The following is a 19,737-nucleotide window of genomic DNA, read 5'->3' as shown; positions in this document are numbered from 1 at the left end:
ATCAGAGATCAGTTTACCTGTTGTATTTATGAATTGTTTATGTCCTTGGCTTTTTGGTCATTTTTTGTTTAATAATTCGGTGTTTTCCCCTCCCTATGGCTTGGCAATTATTCTATTACCTCTGTTTTGACTTTTCTAATGCAGGGCAAGCCTTTTAGCAGATTGTGTTCAGTTGTTCTCATGCCCACAATTGTATTTAGTTTTCTTCAAATGACATTTTATTGTAAATTATAAGCCAATAAAAAAAGTTGTATTACACACCTTAAAACCAAGGTTTCATGATGACCATATTAAGCTTTTGCAAACCCACAGGTTGGGAACCAGTGCTCTGCACAGCTGAGATTCAATAAAGTAGTAAATACTTTTTTATTTGTCAATAGCTATCAATTTAATATGAAATATTATTCTGTTATTTAATAATTGTTAAGTGTAAAGACTGTGACAATTCAGTAGCCTTTGCTTTAGTTATTTCTAGTGTTTTCTCTATGTGGGACAAATTAACACTGGGAAAAAATAACAGTAGCTAGACAAAGGGAGTCAACAACAACTATTTGCTTTCAATATGTGAACTTTGTTGTTTGATACAGTGATACATTGGAATAATGAAGTCCAAAGCCCATAAATAGCACAAAGGTCTTAAAGGAAGTTACACAGCACACTAACTTATAGTTCAGTTATTTTTCTGTTGTTATATTGCAGCAACAATGGAAATATGTATCCAACCTTCATTCTGCATGAGCATAACCATTTCACTTTTCACAATACGGCCATTCTATGAAAATATTCTTTCAAAATATAAAATATGTATAAGAAATAAATACATCACAACATTTACAGCAATCACATTAGAACATTTTGACCTGCTCAAAGTATTTTCTGTATACAGGTATTTTACTGTAATTGCTATCTTGATAACAGGGGCATACAGTATGTACACATATGAACATGAACTCTAGTAGTATAGCATACACACAAAATAGCAGGGGGATAATTTTCTCTTTCCATTCATTTATAGAATGGCCCTACTGGGAATTATGCTGTGTATTTATACAGTGGAATATACTCTTCCTACAACGAGATGCATAAGGGAGTCGGTCCAAGACGTTTTTATTCTTTTAATTTGCGTTCCAGCTCTGAGAAAACCTTTGCATTGATTTCATCAACTTCATCTTCCACCTGGTCAAAAAAGATAATTGATGACATGTTAATTGTGATGGTAAATTATGTACAGTCATATCATGACAAACACTCAACTTAGAAAAGTAGTAGGTAACGAGGAAAAACACACCCACAGACTGAAAATGTACAGTCTGGTGACATTGCTCAGCCTTAAGAGCCCACAAATGAAATGTAATTGAGAACACAGCACAATTTCCTTCACAATAATCCTCACAGAAACGTATGAAACCAATTCATAATAAAGCATAATTGAGGCATAGTCTCACACAAAGACCTGCACAAATGTCTGCTAATCCATACAAATAATCACCTGCTCCACATTTTCTACTTCCGGGATATAAAACTGCATCATGTTCTGAATGCCGTTCTTCAGGGTAACGGTAGAACTGGGACACCCTGTGCAGGAACCAACCAGCTTCAGCTTGACCGTGCCGTCCTCAAACCCCTTAAAGATGACATCGCCTCCATCCTCCTGCACTGTAGGTCTTGTGAGCAATACACACCATATCAATTAGTTCAGAACATAGGAAACACATAGGACAGAGAGATTAAGACTGCTATCTCAGCATAACTCAGCATCATTGTTATGAGTGTTGAGTACAAAAATATCCGAGAGGAAATATTGGATAAGTCTGTCCAGTGCATGACAGATGACATGTAGTTCCACTGCTGTTGTAAAGTCGATAGCAGTGCCGGACACTCTCAGTTTTGCTAATTATAACCTCAATGGATCTCAAAGTTATAGGTTTTGTACCTTATTCTGGTGTCAAGAAGCTCCTTTATCATGGATACGATTTCATCATCATCTTCAGAAATACCTACAATGAAAACAATGAACAGTTTGAAGATATTTACACAAGCGGACAAATAACTCTAAGATCACTAATACTATAAACTCACTGCTTTCATGGTGCACTGCTCCTACTGTTATTGGATCACCACTCTCAAAGAAGTTAGCAATGGCCTCCGAAGCATGACGCTTAATGTCTGTCCATGCCACATCCTCATCTGTCTGATAAGAAAACAAAGATCTCACGTGTTGTATCACCACACAGATTTCACGGTAATGCATGAGTACATTTGATACTTACTTTAGTGACTGTGATGAAGTCCGGGCCAAAGAACACACTTTTTACTCCTTCAATTTCAAACAGTTCCCTGAAAGAAACATCTAATCATGTTATTGTTCCAACAAAAGAAAACATACCAATGACAGCATGGAGTCTATCTTCATGTTGGTTCATTTAGTGATAACAACTTCCGCTCGGATTGGCTTTTATCAAGTGTGTCATTGATGATTGCACTGCTTTTTAAGTTGTTGTCAAATACTTTATGTATCAGCAAACAAAACATCTTACAAGCTATTCCCATGCTGTCAGCTGACAGATGTATTCTGCACATGGTGCATTCGTCACATCTGCTGTATGTATTATTATACTGTGTCACTTCGAACAAATTACAACAAAATCATGTATTGCTAAATGACGACAATATTCAGTGTCAAACAATTGTTTATAAGAGGAAACCCCTACTCATACAAAAAATGCATATATTTAACTTATGAAGATCAATACCTATTAAATCAATACAATTTAGCTTTTTTTCAAACAGACATCGTGAGTAGACATACATCCATCAGTGTTATATGAGTGTGCAGAATCTGATGATTTCAAAAACATGACACTTCTTCTATGAATTGTGATTTCCTTAAATAATTCTATATTGTAAAACCAGAAACAACACACACATGAAAAAGTTCAACAATCATGACACTCAACCTGGCTAATGATGAACATTCAGCTGTGCTCGGAGTCGGGAAGTCAAGAGTCCCACTTCCTAGGACAGGTTTTCCAGGGAGAAACTTCAAACTTCTGGGGTTTGGAGTGTCTTGAGTCTGGATGGACAGGTGTCTTGCTGAAAGATATTATAAACATATTTTTCAGTATTAATTTGGTCATGTTTAAGAAACAACCTGCAGAGAATACGTTAATGTTTCAAGGTGTCCAAACATTGGCTTCTCACTTGAGAAGTGTGTGCTTCCTGTCCAGAGCTGAGGCTGAACTTTTCTGAAGATCTGGGTCGAGCTCAAAGAGAGGTACGAGCTTTGGGTCTTCACTGGAAACCTTGAAACGTAAAAACATTTGACCAAAACTGTCAGTCTACACAAGTCTTAAACGAATTAACTTATTGAGAACCAGTACACAATTAGCGGGCTTTGATGGATGAAAGCAACATCCGTTTCCTTGGCTGTTTTATTTCACAGTTTGAAAGGGAGACGCTTTGTCATTGTACTGATTTAAAGTTTACAGCCCTAGCAAGCTATCGTTAGCAGCTAACTTACAACCTTGGGATATGGATACACGTAAACGTAAAATCAAAGACGAAACGAAGTAGAAATGACTAAATCTGCCGATTTGATATCTCCACCTGTAAATATATGGATAAGAGTTTCAACCCTATCTAGTGTCGCAGTTTGATAGTTAGCTAATAAGCTAGCTAATGTCAACCACACGTCTGAATGTCACGTCCATGCTTTACGAAAGTGTTGCTACTTTCCATATCAGCGAAACAAAATGTGTAGAAAATAAAATGTCAGATGTGTAGAGGTTCAAACCTAAAATGAGCCGTATTTCTTGCCCGTAACAACCGTAGAAGACCCCATCTCACGTGCGCCGCCATTTTGTTTGTTTTGAAAATGAGGACCCCATGTGGTGACAGCACAAAATCCAGATCCTGATATCTGACTCTTCATTTCCCTAGTGAATATATAAATACACTTGCCTTGCCTGCCTAGTGTAACAATTAAGGTATTAAGAGCACAAACCAGACAATTTAACATAACAAAAAAGGGATAAAATACTATTATATATTTATAATTATAATTTTTCGTAAAAAAATAAGGTCATATCTGCTGCATAATAAATCTATTAGTGTAATATTTATATACTAATAATTAATATATATATATATATATATATATATATTAATAATTAGTCCTATATTTAAACTTGTACTGCATTGTTTTATGTTAATTAATTCTGCGATTCCAGTTGTGATTTTCTCTTTAAACCCTAGTGTATGAGCATTGTTGACAGGAGCCTGAAAACAGCCTTTTTATTTTTTTATTTGTGTACAAATGATAGTGATAGTTAGCCTATATAAAGTACATGCAGGCTACTTACATTCCACAACATTTACAACAGGTAAAACAAATCCTGTCACTTAGCCTTAAAGCATTCCTAAAATAACTTAGTTTTAGTTTGTTCTAGTAACTCTTATATTGTATGTCTTTATGCCCACATACTATCACATCTATAGAAGAGTGCATATATAAAACCCAGAGTCATCTATAACAAACTGTAGAGTGACTTCAGATAGAGCAGTTTTTTTAATTAAACAAACAACGAGATTGCGCAAAGAAGGCCGGCCCGTGTTTCCCAACGTTTGCTCTGACAGGGAAAGGTGGTGCTCAAAAGGAGTGGCAGAGAAAGAATGACTCTCCCATAAAAGCAGGGCTTTCTGGATGGTGGAAGACTGTCGCTGAGTGCAGCAAGGCAATTGTGTGCTTGAAAAACCTGAACTACATTAACATCATAGGATTAGGACTTTTTTTGTTCCAGTACTAATCTTGATCTGTAGGTATGAGGCTGTCTTCATGAGGAACTCCAGAAGAGGTCTATCATTGAGTGCTTTTAAGACAACTGGACTTGAGGAATCCTTTTTTTAATCAGTTTATTTCCTTCTTCACCACCAAGACATGGTTTTCTGGATTATCTTCCCCATATCCCTCTCCCTGGTGTCCTTCATTGGAACATGGACTGTGTAAGTTAACCAAAGATCCACACTTCCTTAATTGTCTTTACGCTCTGGTGAATTGTTTTTCAAGTATTTCTTATTCTGTTATACCTTTTATACTTCTGTTCATTGTATAATTTACATATGAAAGCCTTAAACTGATCACGAAGCAGGAACCACAATGTATTAGGAAGGTTCCATGATAATGTTTTTCATGTTTGGAACTATTGAAAATGACACTTTATAATAATCAAAGTTTGTATTTCATCTGTATATTCCTATTTTAGGACATTAAGTTCCAGTAGTAATACTGATTACAGAACAGGAAGTTGTGAGATGGCATAAAGTAATGTCTGGCAGATATATGTTTCACATGCTTTGAATATAATTTCAACTTTGAAAGTGCATAATATGTAAGAGATAAGTCAGAGCAGCATGAGAAAGCCCGAGAGCTAATACTATTGAACATATTATGAAACAGCAGTCATCAAACAAGTCCTACGGCTTTTTTTTCTGTGTGCTCACACCAGAATTTCAAGAAGTATACTTATTCATTCTGCCTTGTCATTTAGTGATATTTGGTATAGTTTCTTGCCATGTTACAGTAGTCCATTCTTGAGAGTGGAGTCAGAACTTGTTTTAGTTTAATACAAGATACATTTATGGTGATTTTTTTGATGAAAAACCACAAGATAGGGTTGAATGAACACCAAATATGTTGGTGGTGATCAAAAGGTGAGCCGTACAACAACATCATTGGAGCTTAGAGGCAGTAATCTTTTTTTTTAAAACTATTGTCGTTTATTGCATGTTGGTAGGTTTTAAAGAGTTCGCAAATATATATTACCTTCCCACAAATCCTCATGAGCAGATTCAGTGGAAAGGAATGACTTAAGTCCTACTTTTATTCAAAAACATTGGAAGATAATGCTTTTTTTATTTGGTATTACACAGTAATGCAAAATCTACCATACAGTAGTTTGAATGTTCCTTTATATTAAATCAGAGTGTAATTGAGCCCACATTTCAAGTCATATATATTTACCATACTGATATGTTTTTTGTTTTATCTTTCCAGATATGGCCTAGCGTTAGCTAACACACATGTGTGCTCTCTCAGTGACTGGTGAGTTGTGTCTCAGTATTGTAAAAAGTTGACCATCAGCATTTGAATGTGGCAGATTCCTCAGAAGCTAATTCATTTGTTTTCAGGGGGAGTGACAACTATTGCAAAGCAAATCATACCACTGGATGTTGCTTGGTTCCCACTATAAGGTGAGAATAGAATAATTAATGTGCAGAATAAATGTAATTTTTTTGCATGCAACAGATTTTGGTTTGCATATTCACAATCTGCTATTAAAATGGATATGTTAAAACACATTGAGCCCACATAAACATTTAGAAATGCACTGTTTTACCTTTTACAAATCTAATTTTAGCACATTCCTTTTCTCATGCCGTTATCAATTTGATCATACTCGGTATAGCTATAGTTTTGCATTTTTAAACCATCGTAATATGTGAAGCTTTTTCTTGCATTTTTATATATTAAAGAAAATCCTAATTGTGTTTTGAATGGACTAGTGAAACAATTAACATTACATATAACAACGTTATTTTGGTATTCTAGCTCAAGTGGAACTAAATCACCAGAAAACTCACTCTTCACAGCCACGATCAACGCAGGGTCCTTTCTGTGTGAGTTTACCTGCCTTACACATTATTTATGCTATTCCTGATATGTGTTCTAACATCTGTGATCTCTCTTCTTTAGTCCTGCTCTTCTGTATATTCCACCATGCTCATATTATGGAGAGACACAGATTTCATTCCATGCTGAGCAAGTTTGCGCTGGTCTTTGGTGTGGTGGCAGCCTTGGGGGCATTCACAGCTGGAAACTGTAATGTAAGTACTTCACTTCCTGTTAATGTTTGAAGATAAGATTAAATAGCAGCTTTAAATTGCTATCATACTGTAAGTTTCTGTGAGACACATTTTACTACATTATATAATGCTGACAATAAAGCTTCCATTTGCACCTGTGTTGAAACAGCAAACAAAGGTGGGTAACTATTTGTTCAATGTCAGCTATAGTGATTAAGAGCACAAGCCACGTTTACAACAAGCTGGTACACCGCAACAGTTTAAAACCTAAAATGGGTCTGTTTGAAGTGAGTAGTTCATTAGTACAGATTTTATGTACGCTCATCCATGCATGTATCAATGTTTACATTAATCTCTGCCCTGATTTATATCTAATCTCTTTACTCTATGTATCTGTTGACTCTCTGTGCTCCACAGCCGGGTGACCTGGCACTGCCTCACTACTTCGGAGCTGCCATCAGTTTCATATGTATCTGCTTCTACACTGTGTTGCTCACCTCACTGACCGGCAAGTGTGTGCTGACAGGATATGAGTGGGCTCTCTATCCGCTCCGCATCGTCTCCACTGTGGTTCAAACCATCGTTACCATCTGCTGTATCCTTTCATAAATGTTGGAGCTATGTTAACTTGTCTTTTGTGTGGTAGGTATTCTTCACAATTCTTCTATTTTAGGGCAATTTTGCACCAATAGGATGATAGGTGTGCAGTGAGCTGGTAAAGCAGGTTAGATGAAAGTAAACATGGTAAACATTAATTTAGTGAAGCTTTAGGCATGATATTCCAGCAATTGACTCTAGCAGTGACGTGTCCATTAGATAGTCCAGCTGCTCTGCAGTACACTATTCCCCTGTGCCATATCTGGATCCGGTCTGCTGCTGAAGTGTTTTGGGACAGGCTCCAACCGTCTCTGACTACAACTAGTCGATTTTAAAGCTTACAATAGCTGGTTACACCTCTATGTTTGGGGATTAGACCTCCAAGTGAAAGTTTAATATAAGCGCTTTGAGCACCAGGAAAAGCGCTTTATAAATGTAATGTATTATTATTATTATTATTATATACACACTAGCCTACAGAAGCTGAAAACAGCTGGCTTCTTGTATTTTGTGCATTGATACATCTTTATTTTCTCTCTTACTTTCATGGAGTGTTTAGGAATTTTGCCAATGCTCATGAACTGATCTCAGGAGATCTTTACAATGACAGGTTTTTATGGGACTGACTGCGTTGCATCCTTAACTTGAAACCCTTCAGATACTGTTTTGTTTGCCCAGGACCAGTACTTTTGCGTTCACTTGTCGGCTATATTTGAGTGGATGCTCAGCGTCAACCTGGAGCTGTTTGAGCTCAGCTTTGCTGTGGAGTTTTGTTTCTTCTCATCCTTCATGATCTCAAATCTGCTGACCAAACGAGAGGAGGAAAAGCCTTTGATTATATCGATGTCTTGATATGAGGCCCCCACGGTCCAGGTGCAGCACATAAGCAGGGAGGATGGACTGGGTAACACATGTGAGGACATCTGTGGCTGGACCTTGGCTTGGAGAACAGTGATGTACTTTTTCACTGCTCAGGTGGATTAATAGTTATTTATGAATTAGGAGAACTTTTGTTTTCGACCTTTGGATACGGTAGCCTAAACTTTTTTTAAACCAGGCATATCTGATTCTTATTCCTTATTTATTGAAACAAAGTTGAATAGCAAATGAACAAAACATGATAAATTCCTTTCATCATGTCATGTTGATGCTCTGCCAACAGAACAATGAACTTTGATGTGTTACACTCTAAGAATCCTTATACGTTTATCAGTTGTATTGTGCAATGACTTGTTATTATATTTTTTATACATCAACAATGAACAATTCCTCATTAGTTACACTGATAAGGATCAGATTTACTGAAAATGTCACTGATGTTAGCTTCCAATTATATTCCTTAAGCACTTGTATATAGCTTTGACACTTTATTAAATCATGACCTCTGTATACACTCTCAAGTCCTGTTACTCTGCTGATTGTACCTTGAAGTGTGGTACTAGGGTGGAGTGAGATGAAAAACAACACGTTCAGGTATTTTCAGTCCCTGTGGCGTCACTAAATCCTGTTTGACTGCATGACTAAGGGACAGCCGAATAATAGATCTGTCAGTGTGTTCTGAAAACAATGAGATTACAATCCTCACTCGGTTACCGTTCCAGAAGAATGTACTAGTTTTAGGCGTGGTGGGTGAATCTTTTTTACGTGTAAACTAGAGTAAGGATTCCTCAATGTAATGTACCTTTAAAGATACATTTATAGGTTACTGACATGTATTTTCTCCCGTTTCTGTAGTGATGGGTTCCTACTTTAATGCAATATTTGTGCCAAAGTTATAACAGACTGCTAGACATACAGTAACTCACAAGTGTACGTCTTTTTAATGCCCACTAAACAAGACAACATGCTTTCGGGTTTTAATGCAAAGCACTTAACCTTTACTTGAAAGAAGGTAATATACATCCTGGAATTACAGATAATAAAGATACATTATGAGCAAAATCATTTCACAATGAATATCATCTTTTCTTTGCATCAACCAAGAGAGGCGTGCGACATTATCTACAGTTTGTTAGGAAGAAAACAGTGAAAATCATACCTAATTCTGTCAGCATCTTTATGGTACACTGTAAAAAATGTCATCTATATGCAGTAGTACACATTATTAACCCTTCAGATACTGTTTTGTTTGCCCAGGACCAGTACTTTTACGTTCACTTGTCTGCTATATTTGAGTGGATGTTCAGCGTCAACCTGGAGCTGTTTGAGCTCAGCTTTGTTTCTTCTCATCCTTCATGATCTCAAATCTGCTGACCAAACGAGAGGAGGAAAAGCCTTTGATTATATCGATGTCTTGATATGAGGCCCCCACGGTCCAGGTGCAGCACATAAGCAGGGAGGATGGACTGGGTAACACATGTGAGGACATCTGTGGCTGGACCTTGGCTTGGAGAACAGTGATGTACTTTTTCACTGCTCGGGTGGATTAATAGTTATTTATGAATTAGGAGAACTTTTGTTTTCGACCTTTGGATACGGTAGCCTAAACTTTTTTTAAACCAGGCATATCTGATTCTTATTCCTTATTTATTGAAACAAAGTTGAATAGCAAATGTACAAAACATGATAAATTCCTTTCATCATGTCACGTTGATGCTCTGCCAACAGAACAATGAACTTTGATGTGTTCCACTCTAAGAATCCTTATACGTTTATCAGTTGTATTGTGCAATGACTTGTTATACTATTTTTAACATAATAAACAATTCCTCATTAGTTACACTGATAAGGATCAGATTTACTGAAAATGTCACTGTTATCTTCCAATTATATTCCTTAAGCACTTGTATATAGCTTTGACACTTTATTAAATCATGACCACTGTATACACTCAAGTCCTGTTACTCTGCTGATTGTACCTTGAAGTGTGGTACTAGGGGGGAGTGAGATGAAAAACAACCCGTTCAGGTATTTTCAGTCCCTGTGGCGTCACTAAATCCTGTTTGACTGCATGACCAAGGGACAGCCGAACAATAGAATCTTTTTTACGTGTAAACTAGAGTAAGGATTCCTCCATGTAATGTACCTTTAAAGATACATTTATAGGTTACTGACATGTATTTTCTCCCGTTTCTGTAGTGATGGGTTCCTACTTTAATGCAATATTTGTGCCAAAGTTATAACAGACTGCTAGACATACAGTAACTCACAAGTGTACGTCTTATTTAATGCCCACTAAACAAGACAACATGCTTTCGGGTTTTAATGCAAAGCACTTAACCTTTACTTGAAAGAAGGTAATATACATCCTGGAATTACAGATAATAAAGATACATTATGAGCAAAATCATTTCACAATGAATATCATCTTTTCTTTGCATCAACCAAGAGAGGCGTGCGACATTATCTACAGTTTTTGTTAGGAAGAAAACAGTGAAAAGCACACCTAATTCTGTCGGCTTCTTTATGGTACACTGTAAAAAATTTAATCTATATGCAGTAGTACACATTATTGACCGTAGTAACAAAAAAAGAGAAAAAAACACAATTTGAAAAAACACAAGTTTCATGGTCGTCTTTCAACTAAGTATTTCAATGTATACATTATAAATAAATGTAAGGGGAAGAAAAAAAAAAGGTCAAAAAATACTACAAGCTATATTTTCACAATTCCAGCATGGCTGAAACAATAAGCGATCTTAAATGTAACTCCTATAATTTGGAGTGAGGCCATAGCTTTTACAAATCTTTAAGATACTGTAGATTTCTCAAACTGGGGCGCCTAAAAGCCCAACTCATGGTTAACACTTCTGGAAAAGTCAAGTTAAAACTGCCCTTAAAATTTGTTCTGTGAAAGATAAGTTGCCTACAATAAGTTTACCTGCAAGGTGACAAAAAGAATTTGTAAGGAGGGTTAGAACCCAGAATAAGAAAAACACAAGGCTGTATAGTTACGTTTTTTTGCAACTCAAAGCCATTCGGGTACTGAAAATAAGCTTCATCTTAGCGAAGCTAGGGGAGCTCACCGGTATTAATCACAGAACTTTTCAACTCTACAAAGGAAATAATGCGTGTTCTCTAGCTTACGTGACATTTTGAGCCAAATGTTGTGCCTTTCTGGCCTCCTCCCAAATCATTCTCACCACCCCGCTGCTGGGGGAAGCTCCAACTGTATACACCATGAACAAATCTCTTTTCAATAAAAAGGAAAAGACACTACAGTAGATGACAACTCAAAAGTATTATTGTGATTATGCGTTTTGGTAATTGTTTAAATCTACAGCGAGTTGAAACCGGGGTGGAGGAGTTTTTCAAACGGAGAAGATGTTCTTGGTAGTGGATCCGCTCTTGCTGGATGTGTCGTCATGTGACTGGTAGCCGATGATGGCTTTGGTGGGGATGCTCAGACGCTCTTTATAATTTTGCCTGTGGAAAAGCAAGAAGCGTTATGAAGATGGACGCCAACTTAGTGTCTCCATCTAGTGGTAAACTCGACCACTATTACTTGAATTAGTGTCATTCTAAGGTCTACAACGTGACTTTTTAACGTACCCTATCGTCATGATGGCGTCCCTGTTTTGGCAGTTGCTCGTCCAGATTGATATTTTGTCACCTTTGGGTCTGACGTTGACCACAGCTCCATTCACATCTTCACTTGCCGCATCAAAGGACTCACCGACTAAACACAAAAGCTGCAAAATACACAAAATGGGACACATATGAATAGGGTTGGGTATCGTTTGAATTTCCACGATTCTGATTCTACTTTTCGATTCCGGTTCCCAATTCCGATTCTTTGAGGGGCAGGGTAAAACAAATTATGAAGTTCTTGTTGAGAAAAACAAGCATATCTGCCTTCTCAGGCATACCGGGAAGACATGTTTTACATTTTAAAGCAAAATGCTTCAATCTGGTGCACTTTAAGCAGAATTACTAGAGACTAGATGTAGGGGGTACATAAACACCCATATGAAAAAGATCGGTTTACATTTGAATAATTAAATAAGTATGTGAGCATAACCAATAACCTACTATAGCCAATAACAAATACATGTAACGTATTTTATTTTTGTTGTTCATTCATATCTTATTTTACTATTTTATTTATGCATATTTTTTTATCTCCAGTTTAAAACGATATGTCTGGTTTACTGTCCTATAGTATACATTGGAATGATTTCAAACCTGTTTTATCCCAATAATTATAAAGGAGTGCCTTGGAAATATGTGTTTACATACATTGTGATCAAAACGTTTGAGACCCACTGAGATAACTTAGACTAAAGTGAACTATCTAAACACTCAAGAGTCCTTTACCTCACTGAGCTGTAGTTATCAGCCTCAGTCTGACTGGAGAGGACTCTCCCTCCCCATCATTGTAGAAACATCTTCTTCTTCCGTTAGAGCAGCTAGCACCAGATGCTAATAACAACAGCGCCGGTTCCAGTGCACCCTCCCTTTCTCCCTCGCACTTTGGCTGTGAGCTGCGGGTGCCAGATAAGCCAACATCCCCCATTTTCATCACTTACAGCGCCCATCGTACAGGGCGAATGAAACGTGCAACCGGGATGAAAAGGGTGTTACATTTACTTAATTATGAATGTTGTTACATCAAGGACGGAAATTAGGATGAGCCCCAACGGTCAAAACATTTGTTTTCCCTCCCAGAGCTGTCGGCGCAGCGCCTCCACAGATCTGGCGCCCTGGCCGGCCCTGGTCTCAGGTTACACTGTAGAAAGTGTAGGTACAACGCTACATTTCCCGCCCCGCCGCAGTCATACAGTAGGCTACGGAGAGCGGCGAGAAACATTTCCTCAGGCATCGAAAAGCGGAACCGAAATTCACATTTCTAAATGATGCCGTTGGAAACGAAATGTTGGAACCGGTTCCGAACCGGAACCGGTTCTCGGTACTCTTGTTTTTTTGTCTTGAATGTGAAATGTTGAGATATAGGTTTATTTATGAGCTGCTCCATGAAAACGCCCGCTTACCGTCTCCATCCAGTAGCGGTCAAGATCGTTGTGTCTCTGTTGCTTGTTGAGGGTCATCAGCCATCGACCCCCGAGCTTGTTCCTATCGTCTTCCCACATCGGCTTGATCCCATCCTGACACACAAGAGTGAAAAGACACATTTTAAAACTTCATTCATGGTTGGTTACAATTGAAGCATTACTATCCATTTGGAGAAAGTTAAAATAGCTCCGACTCACAATGCTACCACTTAATATGTTATATTCTTATTTCCATTTTATATTTAAAATGTTTAATCGTTTTTATAAACCTCTTGTGTTTATGTATGCACCAATTAACAACAAAGTGAATTCCTTGTATGGGTAAAGCTACTTGGCAAGAAACCTGATTCTCAATTGATTCACTTTGCATGCTTATTAATACATCCTATTGTTGAAAAGTAAATGTAGGCTTACCTTAAATAAACAATAATCACAGCCAAAGCCAAGTTTGCTAGGTTGCTGTATGTGGTTGTATAATCTGTAAGAAACACAAAAGGATTGGAAGTATTCCAGATGGTTGACTTCAGTGACAGTACGAACATCATCTGCATTGGTTGACAAATGGCAATTTAAGAGTTAATTAAACATTGATAAAGGGCTATTAGGGATGCTCCGCTCGATCGGCCGATATTCACTCTCTGCCGATCGATCGGCGCTCTCTATAAAGGCCGATCAGGAGAGCCGATCACATGACATAAAATACATGACACTTTTCTCTGTGCGCAGCAAAACAAGCTCACCAAAATGGCTTCACCAGTCTGGCAGTATTTTAAGGTGTCCGAAAAAGACAGTAAAATAGCCGTATGCAACGTGTGTGAAGCAGAAATCCTGCAGCTTCGGCCGCTGTGACGGACCGGTGGGCGGAGCAACACACACACACACACACACACACACACACTAAGAGTTAGACCTAACACACTTAGCTATTTTATCTACCTCTGGAATAAGCTAAACTAGTTATAAATATGTTTATTCTTTACTGTGGGGTCACATTACTGGATCAGTGAGACGATACTGACAGACTGCCAGGAGAGAGGAAAAGAGAGCCCTTCCGCTCATTTCTCCCATGTTATTATCCAAAGTTAATGTAAACTTGAATAATGTACTTTATTTGAATGTAATAATTATGTTGGTTGTTGTTTGTGGAAGCGCCAGTGAATGAGCCCCATGAACTGAGTTTTAAACATCACTTTAAATGGAAGATCCCCATGTGTAAAGTGCAAGCTGCTTTCCTGTAAAGATTGCTCTGCAACTTGTTGGTGCACGATGATATTCAGGAATCACTTACATTTGATCTGAATCAGTATTTACAATTATAAAGATGCAAATACAACAGGTGAGGTGCAGACAACAGAAGAAAATGTAAGCATAAAGAAATAATTAATGACATGATAATTTATGTTAATCTGCATAATACCCTTTGTTTAAACAAAATCCCTTATTGTCTCCATATGAATGAAGTAAAATATGATTTTGATTAAAATGCCATTCTTCTGAAACCCTCCACTTATTCCCTTTATAAAAAAGGAGACAATTATATTCACAATACAGGATTAGTAGAGAAAACTTACGCCCAAAAGTCTTCCACTGTGTCAAACTTGGAAATGAGACGCAGGTTCTCTGTCCAGCTTTTGCTCTTGTCGTTTTTGAAATACCACAGAGCCCATCTGAGAGGAAAACACAAGCATCAGTACACTTAGTATTCCACAAGACTATTGGTAAATGACTCCAGCACAATTGCAAATAAGGCATTTACTGTGAGTGCTTTTTTAATGGAAAACAGAATAACCGTAAGAAAAATCACAGATATGCACCCTTCACAGCAGCTTGTTACAAAAGCATATCGATGCAAAAGAACCGGCCATCACCAGCACTACAAGTGCAGCCTTTGTTTGTGACGGGCCCTGGTATTCTTTCATCTGTTCCCAGGAGAGATGGGGCTAGCAAGGGAGGGATGGGGGCAGAGAGGGGACATTAGCTGAACCCAGTGTCCCCCAACCACAATACACCAATATCCAACTTGTAACCACACCCATGTGCAATACACAGAGATGTTGTGCACTGAACAAAGATAAACCAGAGCTTAAAACGGTACTGTGCCATCTAGCAACTCGAATGACACACATTACACAACAGTGAGGACGAGACAACACACAGGCGTGACTACTCCAGTGAACCCATCAGAGGACACGGGTTGTTTACCTGCCTAGTTGTGGCATGTAAATAAACCGACAGACAGTAGTCCAATAAGCCAACGATGGATTAATAACCCCGTCATATTTCTGTCGACACTGATATGTCAAACTAATATTCTTTAAACACCTTATTCATTCAATCGTTTCCTCGAGCCTGGGCGGTAGGTTGTTTTGCCAAAACACAGGTGTTACTATCTTGGCTAAATGCATGCTCATGTGGGCAACACATCTGTAAACACTAAACAAGATTAACAGAGGAGCTTAAAGAGGCAGTTATGGTATGTCAATGTAATTGTTATGGTATGAGGACATTGTGTTCACTTAAATCATGACACACTGTAACCAAAATACTTTCAGTGTTTCCCATACATCGATTCATTTGTGGTGGGTCGCCACAATTAAATATCGTCCGCCACAAATAGATCTCATAAAAACTTCTTTTTTTGGGAGAATAAACCCCACAGATCCTCAACTCCGGTGTGTCTCAATCATTATGGGGGTGCGCTGTGGTGCCCCCACAAATAGAATCAAATTCTGTGGGAAACCTATATTTTGATCTAAATAAAAGTCACGTCTTTGCCAATATATCAGCAGGTGTAAGCTTATTGCACATTTATAGCATGTAATCCAACCATTCCCCGTTGTATCTGTCTAACTCTTCTGTTGCAGTGACAGGAACAAAATGTTACAACTATTTAAAATGAATGGATTCTAATCAAACACTCATGAAATAATGTTTAATATTAGTTGAAGCTTAGAATTTCCCTTCAGGTTATTTTTGGAGGGTGTAGTTTATGCTGCTGTTGAATTAAACTGCTTGTACTGACAGGTCTTTCTATCATCTCGTCTACCCTATTAACGAGGGGAGGCTAAGTAACAGCAACACATCTCTTGCAGGTTTTATTGAAGGATTGCATTAGAAGGCTTAGGTAGGCGTACCTAATACACAACACTGGAGGCAAATACAATTTCACAATATACCAGTCTTATGAAACTTAATTAAATTCCACAAGCCAGGATTTCTATTTTTGTGAACAGTGAGTCAGAGATAAGCGACAACACCTTGCTGTATTATGGTGTCATCCAACATTGAGGTTGTTATAATGGGAGATCAAATATGCCGCCTAAAACCAGAATGGCCAGAGCAGCAGAGGAGAACAGCCTTGAACTCCGAGGCTGGGCTGAACAAGCAGAATGGTCTAGAAGTGACCTACCAGGTGAACCATTCAGCATTTCCTAAACCGAGCGTACAATGCTCCTGAATAGGTCGTCACCGCCACAGAACTGTGATAACATTTGACAATAGTCAACAACAATTGCTACACTAACATGCAGAGTACCAAGCTGAACTTCATTCGGTGCTTCCGATTCAAGCATAACACAGCCTACACTTACATATCATCATTTTATGTTTCCATTAGTGACTACCATGATTTTCTTGTGACTATTTACTTAACTAGGGCACTCTCCAACAACACCCAGGTTTCTATCAATTGTCAGAAAACTATTTATTTATGGTATGTATCTTCAAATAATTGTAAAAAAATTGTTTAAATAATCTAAACCCAAATAAAACACGTTTACAGGGCAGTTATCAGTCAAGAAGACAAATTGCAGAGGAGCAATTTGACTCCTTTTTCTTGTCAGGAAGTATCAAGAACAGCGGTACCGAAACATTGTAAGAAGTTGAAGCACTATAAAAGGAAATGACATGGCAGCAGTTAACATTAAAGGTTTGTGAAATCAGTAAATGCCCAAATAAGACGAAGACGTAGACGTAATGTGCTTTTCAGTGCACATTTACTCAGATTAGTAAATAGTATGTTAACAGTTAGAGCAATAAAAGACTATGGACCTAATAGGGAATAGCAAACAGTTCTTGCTTCAGAGCAAACATGGCCCTTTCTAGACAAGGGCCCTCTTCAATGCTGTGTTACATTCTTCTTTACTTCTAGTTATTAGCTTCAGTCATATTTATTCTGCTATGTTGCAGCTGTAATATATTAATGTTTCCATGCAGAGATAATTTCTTAAGGCCTTAGTAGTAGAGCAATGAAGAAACAATTTATTACAGTATTTATTGCGAAACGGCATAAAATCGACTCAATTATAGTCAAAATGTGTCCAAAAATGTGTTTACACATGGCATATTCTTTATTAGGATTCATGTAGTCTTAATATCAGAATACTGCACGCTGTGTGAGCACAGGCACCTTTTGGTTGCAATATCTGTCAAACACAGCAGCTGGTTATATTCTCACCTGTTTTGCAAAGGGTGCTTGATATACTCCTCAGGATTCTCAACAACTTCGTTTTCAGTTTTTTCAGCTATTTCAGCTATTTCAGCTGGCAGTTGTTCTTCAGTTTCAGGTGCTTTCTGCAGAGGGACACACACACACACACACACACACACACACACACACACACACACACACACACACACACACACACACACACACACACACACACACACACACACACACACACACACACACACACACACACACACACACACACACACACACACACACACACACACACACACACACACACACACACACACCATAAGCCTTCTGTGTTACAAAGGACATCCATTGAAGATATTTATACAAGTATTTTGCAGAGGATTGAACAGGTTTTATATGCAAAACTGAGCTGAAAGATGTATAAAAAAATTGTACCAATCTGGTGATATGAGGTGCTGTGGTTACAATCACGCCATGTGACAATGCAGCTTAAATAATACCTTTTTTTTATTGGCATCTTATATCGTTGTAGCATAATTATCACCATTGTTGATTGAGTTATACAATTCATCTTTGTTGTACTTAATTCCCTGCCTGTTTTGTATATTATCCCTTGTGCAATTAAAAATGCCCATAATTAAATATCTCCTACTGATCCTAAAGTAATGATTACCTGTGATCGTTTTGCATACCTGAATACCTGGTTTAGCTGAATAAAAACCTTCTTATTTGTAAGGGCCTTCATCATTTTAGGCGTACAAAGATAATTTTGTTACAACTTCAGGTACTATTAAATCCACATTACAGTTATTGACTTTCCTCCAGTACCATAACTATGTACACACATATTGCGAAACATCCGTTCACCGTCACATTATCGAGATGTAAGTGCTAATTTCAGATCAACGTTAAGCTATTAACTTAATTATCTGACAGTAGTATCCAGCTCTACTTTACCACGTCAACATTTTTTACATCACAGCTCATAGAACACAGCTAGTTTTTGGTTGGTCAATTTTTTATATTAACATAATACGCTAGTTAGGTAACAAGTTAACGTCGCTAGCATTAGTTTTAGCAGACGTGCTAAGCTAGCTAAAAGCTAGATACACACGTGTCAAGATTGTCAAAAATCTAATCAGTAATATCGTAGTATGAAAATGTTAAGGTTCTGATGTTTGATCATTAGCACCAGGATATTAACTCAAATGTCGAAGTAGATTAAAACAATTCATTGATTGTAGTTTGAATGAACGACGCGCAGAGTCCCTCCCTGTCTGATCCATCACATTGCTGAGCATGCTAACCGCTAACCGAGATCCACGCGAACTGACACATCTGGGAGGCAAAACACAATAAAATGCCCGAAATGTTAGCTGCCGCTTTAAAGAACGAGGATTATAAAACAAAGTCGTTATATATAATGAGGTTGTAGCAAGTCCTTCCTTGCGCATTTGTCTTTTTTCCCAGCAGTCTCTTGTCTCTCTTACCGGCTCGGATGTCGCCATCTTGACAGTAGAAATGTTCTGCCCGTTCAGCGCTTCTGCGTCACTGCAGCCACTCTCACAACTACGGAAGCCTCCGAGTCCAGTTCACCAAAGAAAGGAGGAAAGGACACACATCAATATTTGACATTAATAACTTTTTTTTACTTTAAATAGGCCTAAATAATACAAAGATGTAATTTAATGCTCGGGTTCCAAACATTGTTTGGCAGAGTTGCCCTATCAAACCAAACATTAAACCAATATTTAAAAAAAAATGTGCACAAGCAAATAAAGAATCATCAAATGAAATGCAAATAAAGAACATTTTAAAATACACGAATGGTACACTTATTACAATGTACAGGCATTTTAGTGTGTTGTTGGTTGGCTTGTTAAAAAC

General features: G+C 37.8%; 3 protein-coding genes across 3 annotated transcripts; 1 reads left to right on the top strand and 2 right to left on the bottom strand.

The window, feature by feature from the left end:
• Positions 1-550: 550 nt before the first annotated feature.
• Positions 551-3,899, bottom strand: LOC117459678 (NFU1 iron-sulfur cluster scaffold homolog, mitochondrial). The gene is made up of 8 exons (XM_034100745.2): positions 3,794-3,899; positions 3,202-3,302; positions 2,958-3,093; positions 2,271-2,337; positions 2,080-2,191; positions 1,934-1,997; positions 1,490-1,664; positions 551-1,176 (listed from the first exon to the last, which is right to left on the bottom strand). The coding sequence occupies exons 1-8, from the start codon at positions 3,856-3,858 to the stop codon at positions 1,108-1,110; spliced, it is 789 nt and encodes a 262-aa protein (XP_033956636.1). The 5' UTR covers positions 3,859-3,899; the 3' UTR covers positions 551-1,107.
• A 795-nt stretch (positions 3,900-4,694) lies between these two features.
• Positions 4,695-8,847, top strand: LOC117459650 (transmembrane protein 150A). Its single transcript, XM_034100677.2, has 7 exons — positions 4,695-5,001; positions 6,053-6,100; positions 6,187-6,249; positions 6,608-6,675; positions 6,752-6,882; positions 7,279-7,456; positions 8,117-8,847. Exons 1-7 carry the CDS (start codon positions 4,937-4,939, stop codon positions 8,308-8,310), a joined length of 747 nt encoding a protein of 248 aa, XP_033956568.1. The 5' UTR covers positions 4,695-4,936; the 3' UTR covers positions 8,311-8,847.
• A 1,803-nt stretch (positions 8,848-10,650) lies between these two features.
• On the bottom strand, positions 10,651-19,437 carry eif4e1c (eukaryotic translation initiation factor 4E family member 1c). Its single transcript, XM_034100680.2, has 7 exons — positions 19,341-19,437; positions 17,866-17,981; positions 14,981-15,076; positions 13,824-13,887; positions 13,389-13,502; positions 11,950-12,089; positions 10,651-11,823 (listed from the first exon to the last, which is right to left on the bottom strand). Exons 1-7 carry the CDS (start codon positions 19,356-19,358, stop codon positions 11,709-11,711), a joined length of 663 nt encoding a protein of 220 aa, XP_033956571.1. The 5' UTR covers positions 19,359-19,437; the 3' UTR covers positions 10,651-11,708.
• Positions 19,438-19,737: the final 300 nt, after the last annotated feature.

This window comes from Pseudochaenichthys georgianus, chromosome 15 (assembly GCF_902827115.2).
Source record: "Pseudochaenichthys georgianus chromosome 15, fPseGeo1.2, whole genome shotgun sequence".
Taxonomy (NCBI): Eukaryota; Metazoa; Chordata; class Actinopteri; order Perciformes; family Channichthyidae; genus Pseudochaenichthys; species Pseudochaenichthys georgianus.
This window is presented reverse-complemented; position numbering and strand designations above follow the sequence as displayed.

Excerpts from the sequence above, each read along its gene's own strand:
- LOC117459678 (XM_034100745.2), bottom strand. The coding sequence starts at position 3,858 with ATGGCGGCGCACGTGAGATGGGGTCTTCTACGGTTGTTACGGGCAAGA. Across the intron at positions 3,094-3,201 it reads AGGAAGCACACACTTCTCAA|CAAGACACCTGTCCATCCAG; the intron begins GTGAGAAGCCAA and ends AATATCTTTCAG. Across the intron at positions 1,665-1,933 it reads CTTCTTGACACCAGAATAAG|ACCTACAGTGCAGGAGGATG; the intron begins GTACAAAACCTA and ends ATTGCTCACAAG.
- LOC117459650 (XM_034100677.2), top strand. The coding sequence starts at position 4,937 with ATGGTTTTCTGGATTATCTTCCCCATATCCCTCTCCCTGGTGTCCTTC. Across the intron at positions 6,101-6,186 it reads GTGTGCTCTCTCAGTGACTG|GGGGAGTGACAACTATTGCA; the intron begins GTGAGTTGTGTC and ends ATTTGTTTTCAG. Across the intron at positions 6,883-7,278 it reads TCACAGCTGGAAACTGTAAT|CCGGGTGACCTGGCACTGCC; the intron begins GTAAGTACTTCA and ends TGTGCTCCACAG.
- eif4e1c (XM_034100680.2), bottom strand. Across the intron at positions 13,503-13,823 it reads GTGATTATTGTTTATTTAAG|GATGGGATCAAGCCGATGTG; the intron begins GTAAGCCTACAT and ends CTTGTGTGTCAG. Across the intron at positions 11,824-11,949 it reads GACGCCATCATGACGATAGG|GCAAAATTATAAAGAGCGTC; the intron begins GTACGTTAAAAA and ends GCTTTTCCACAG.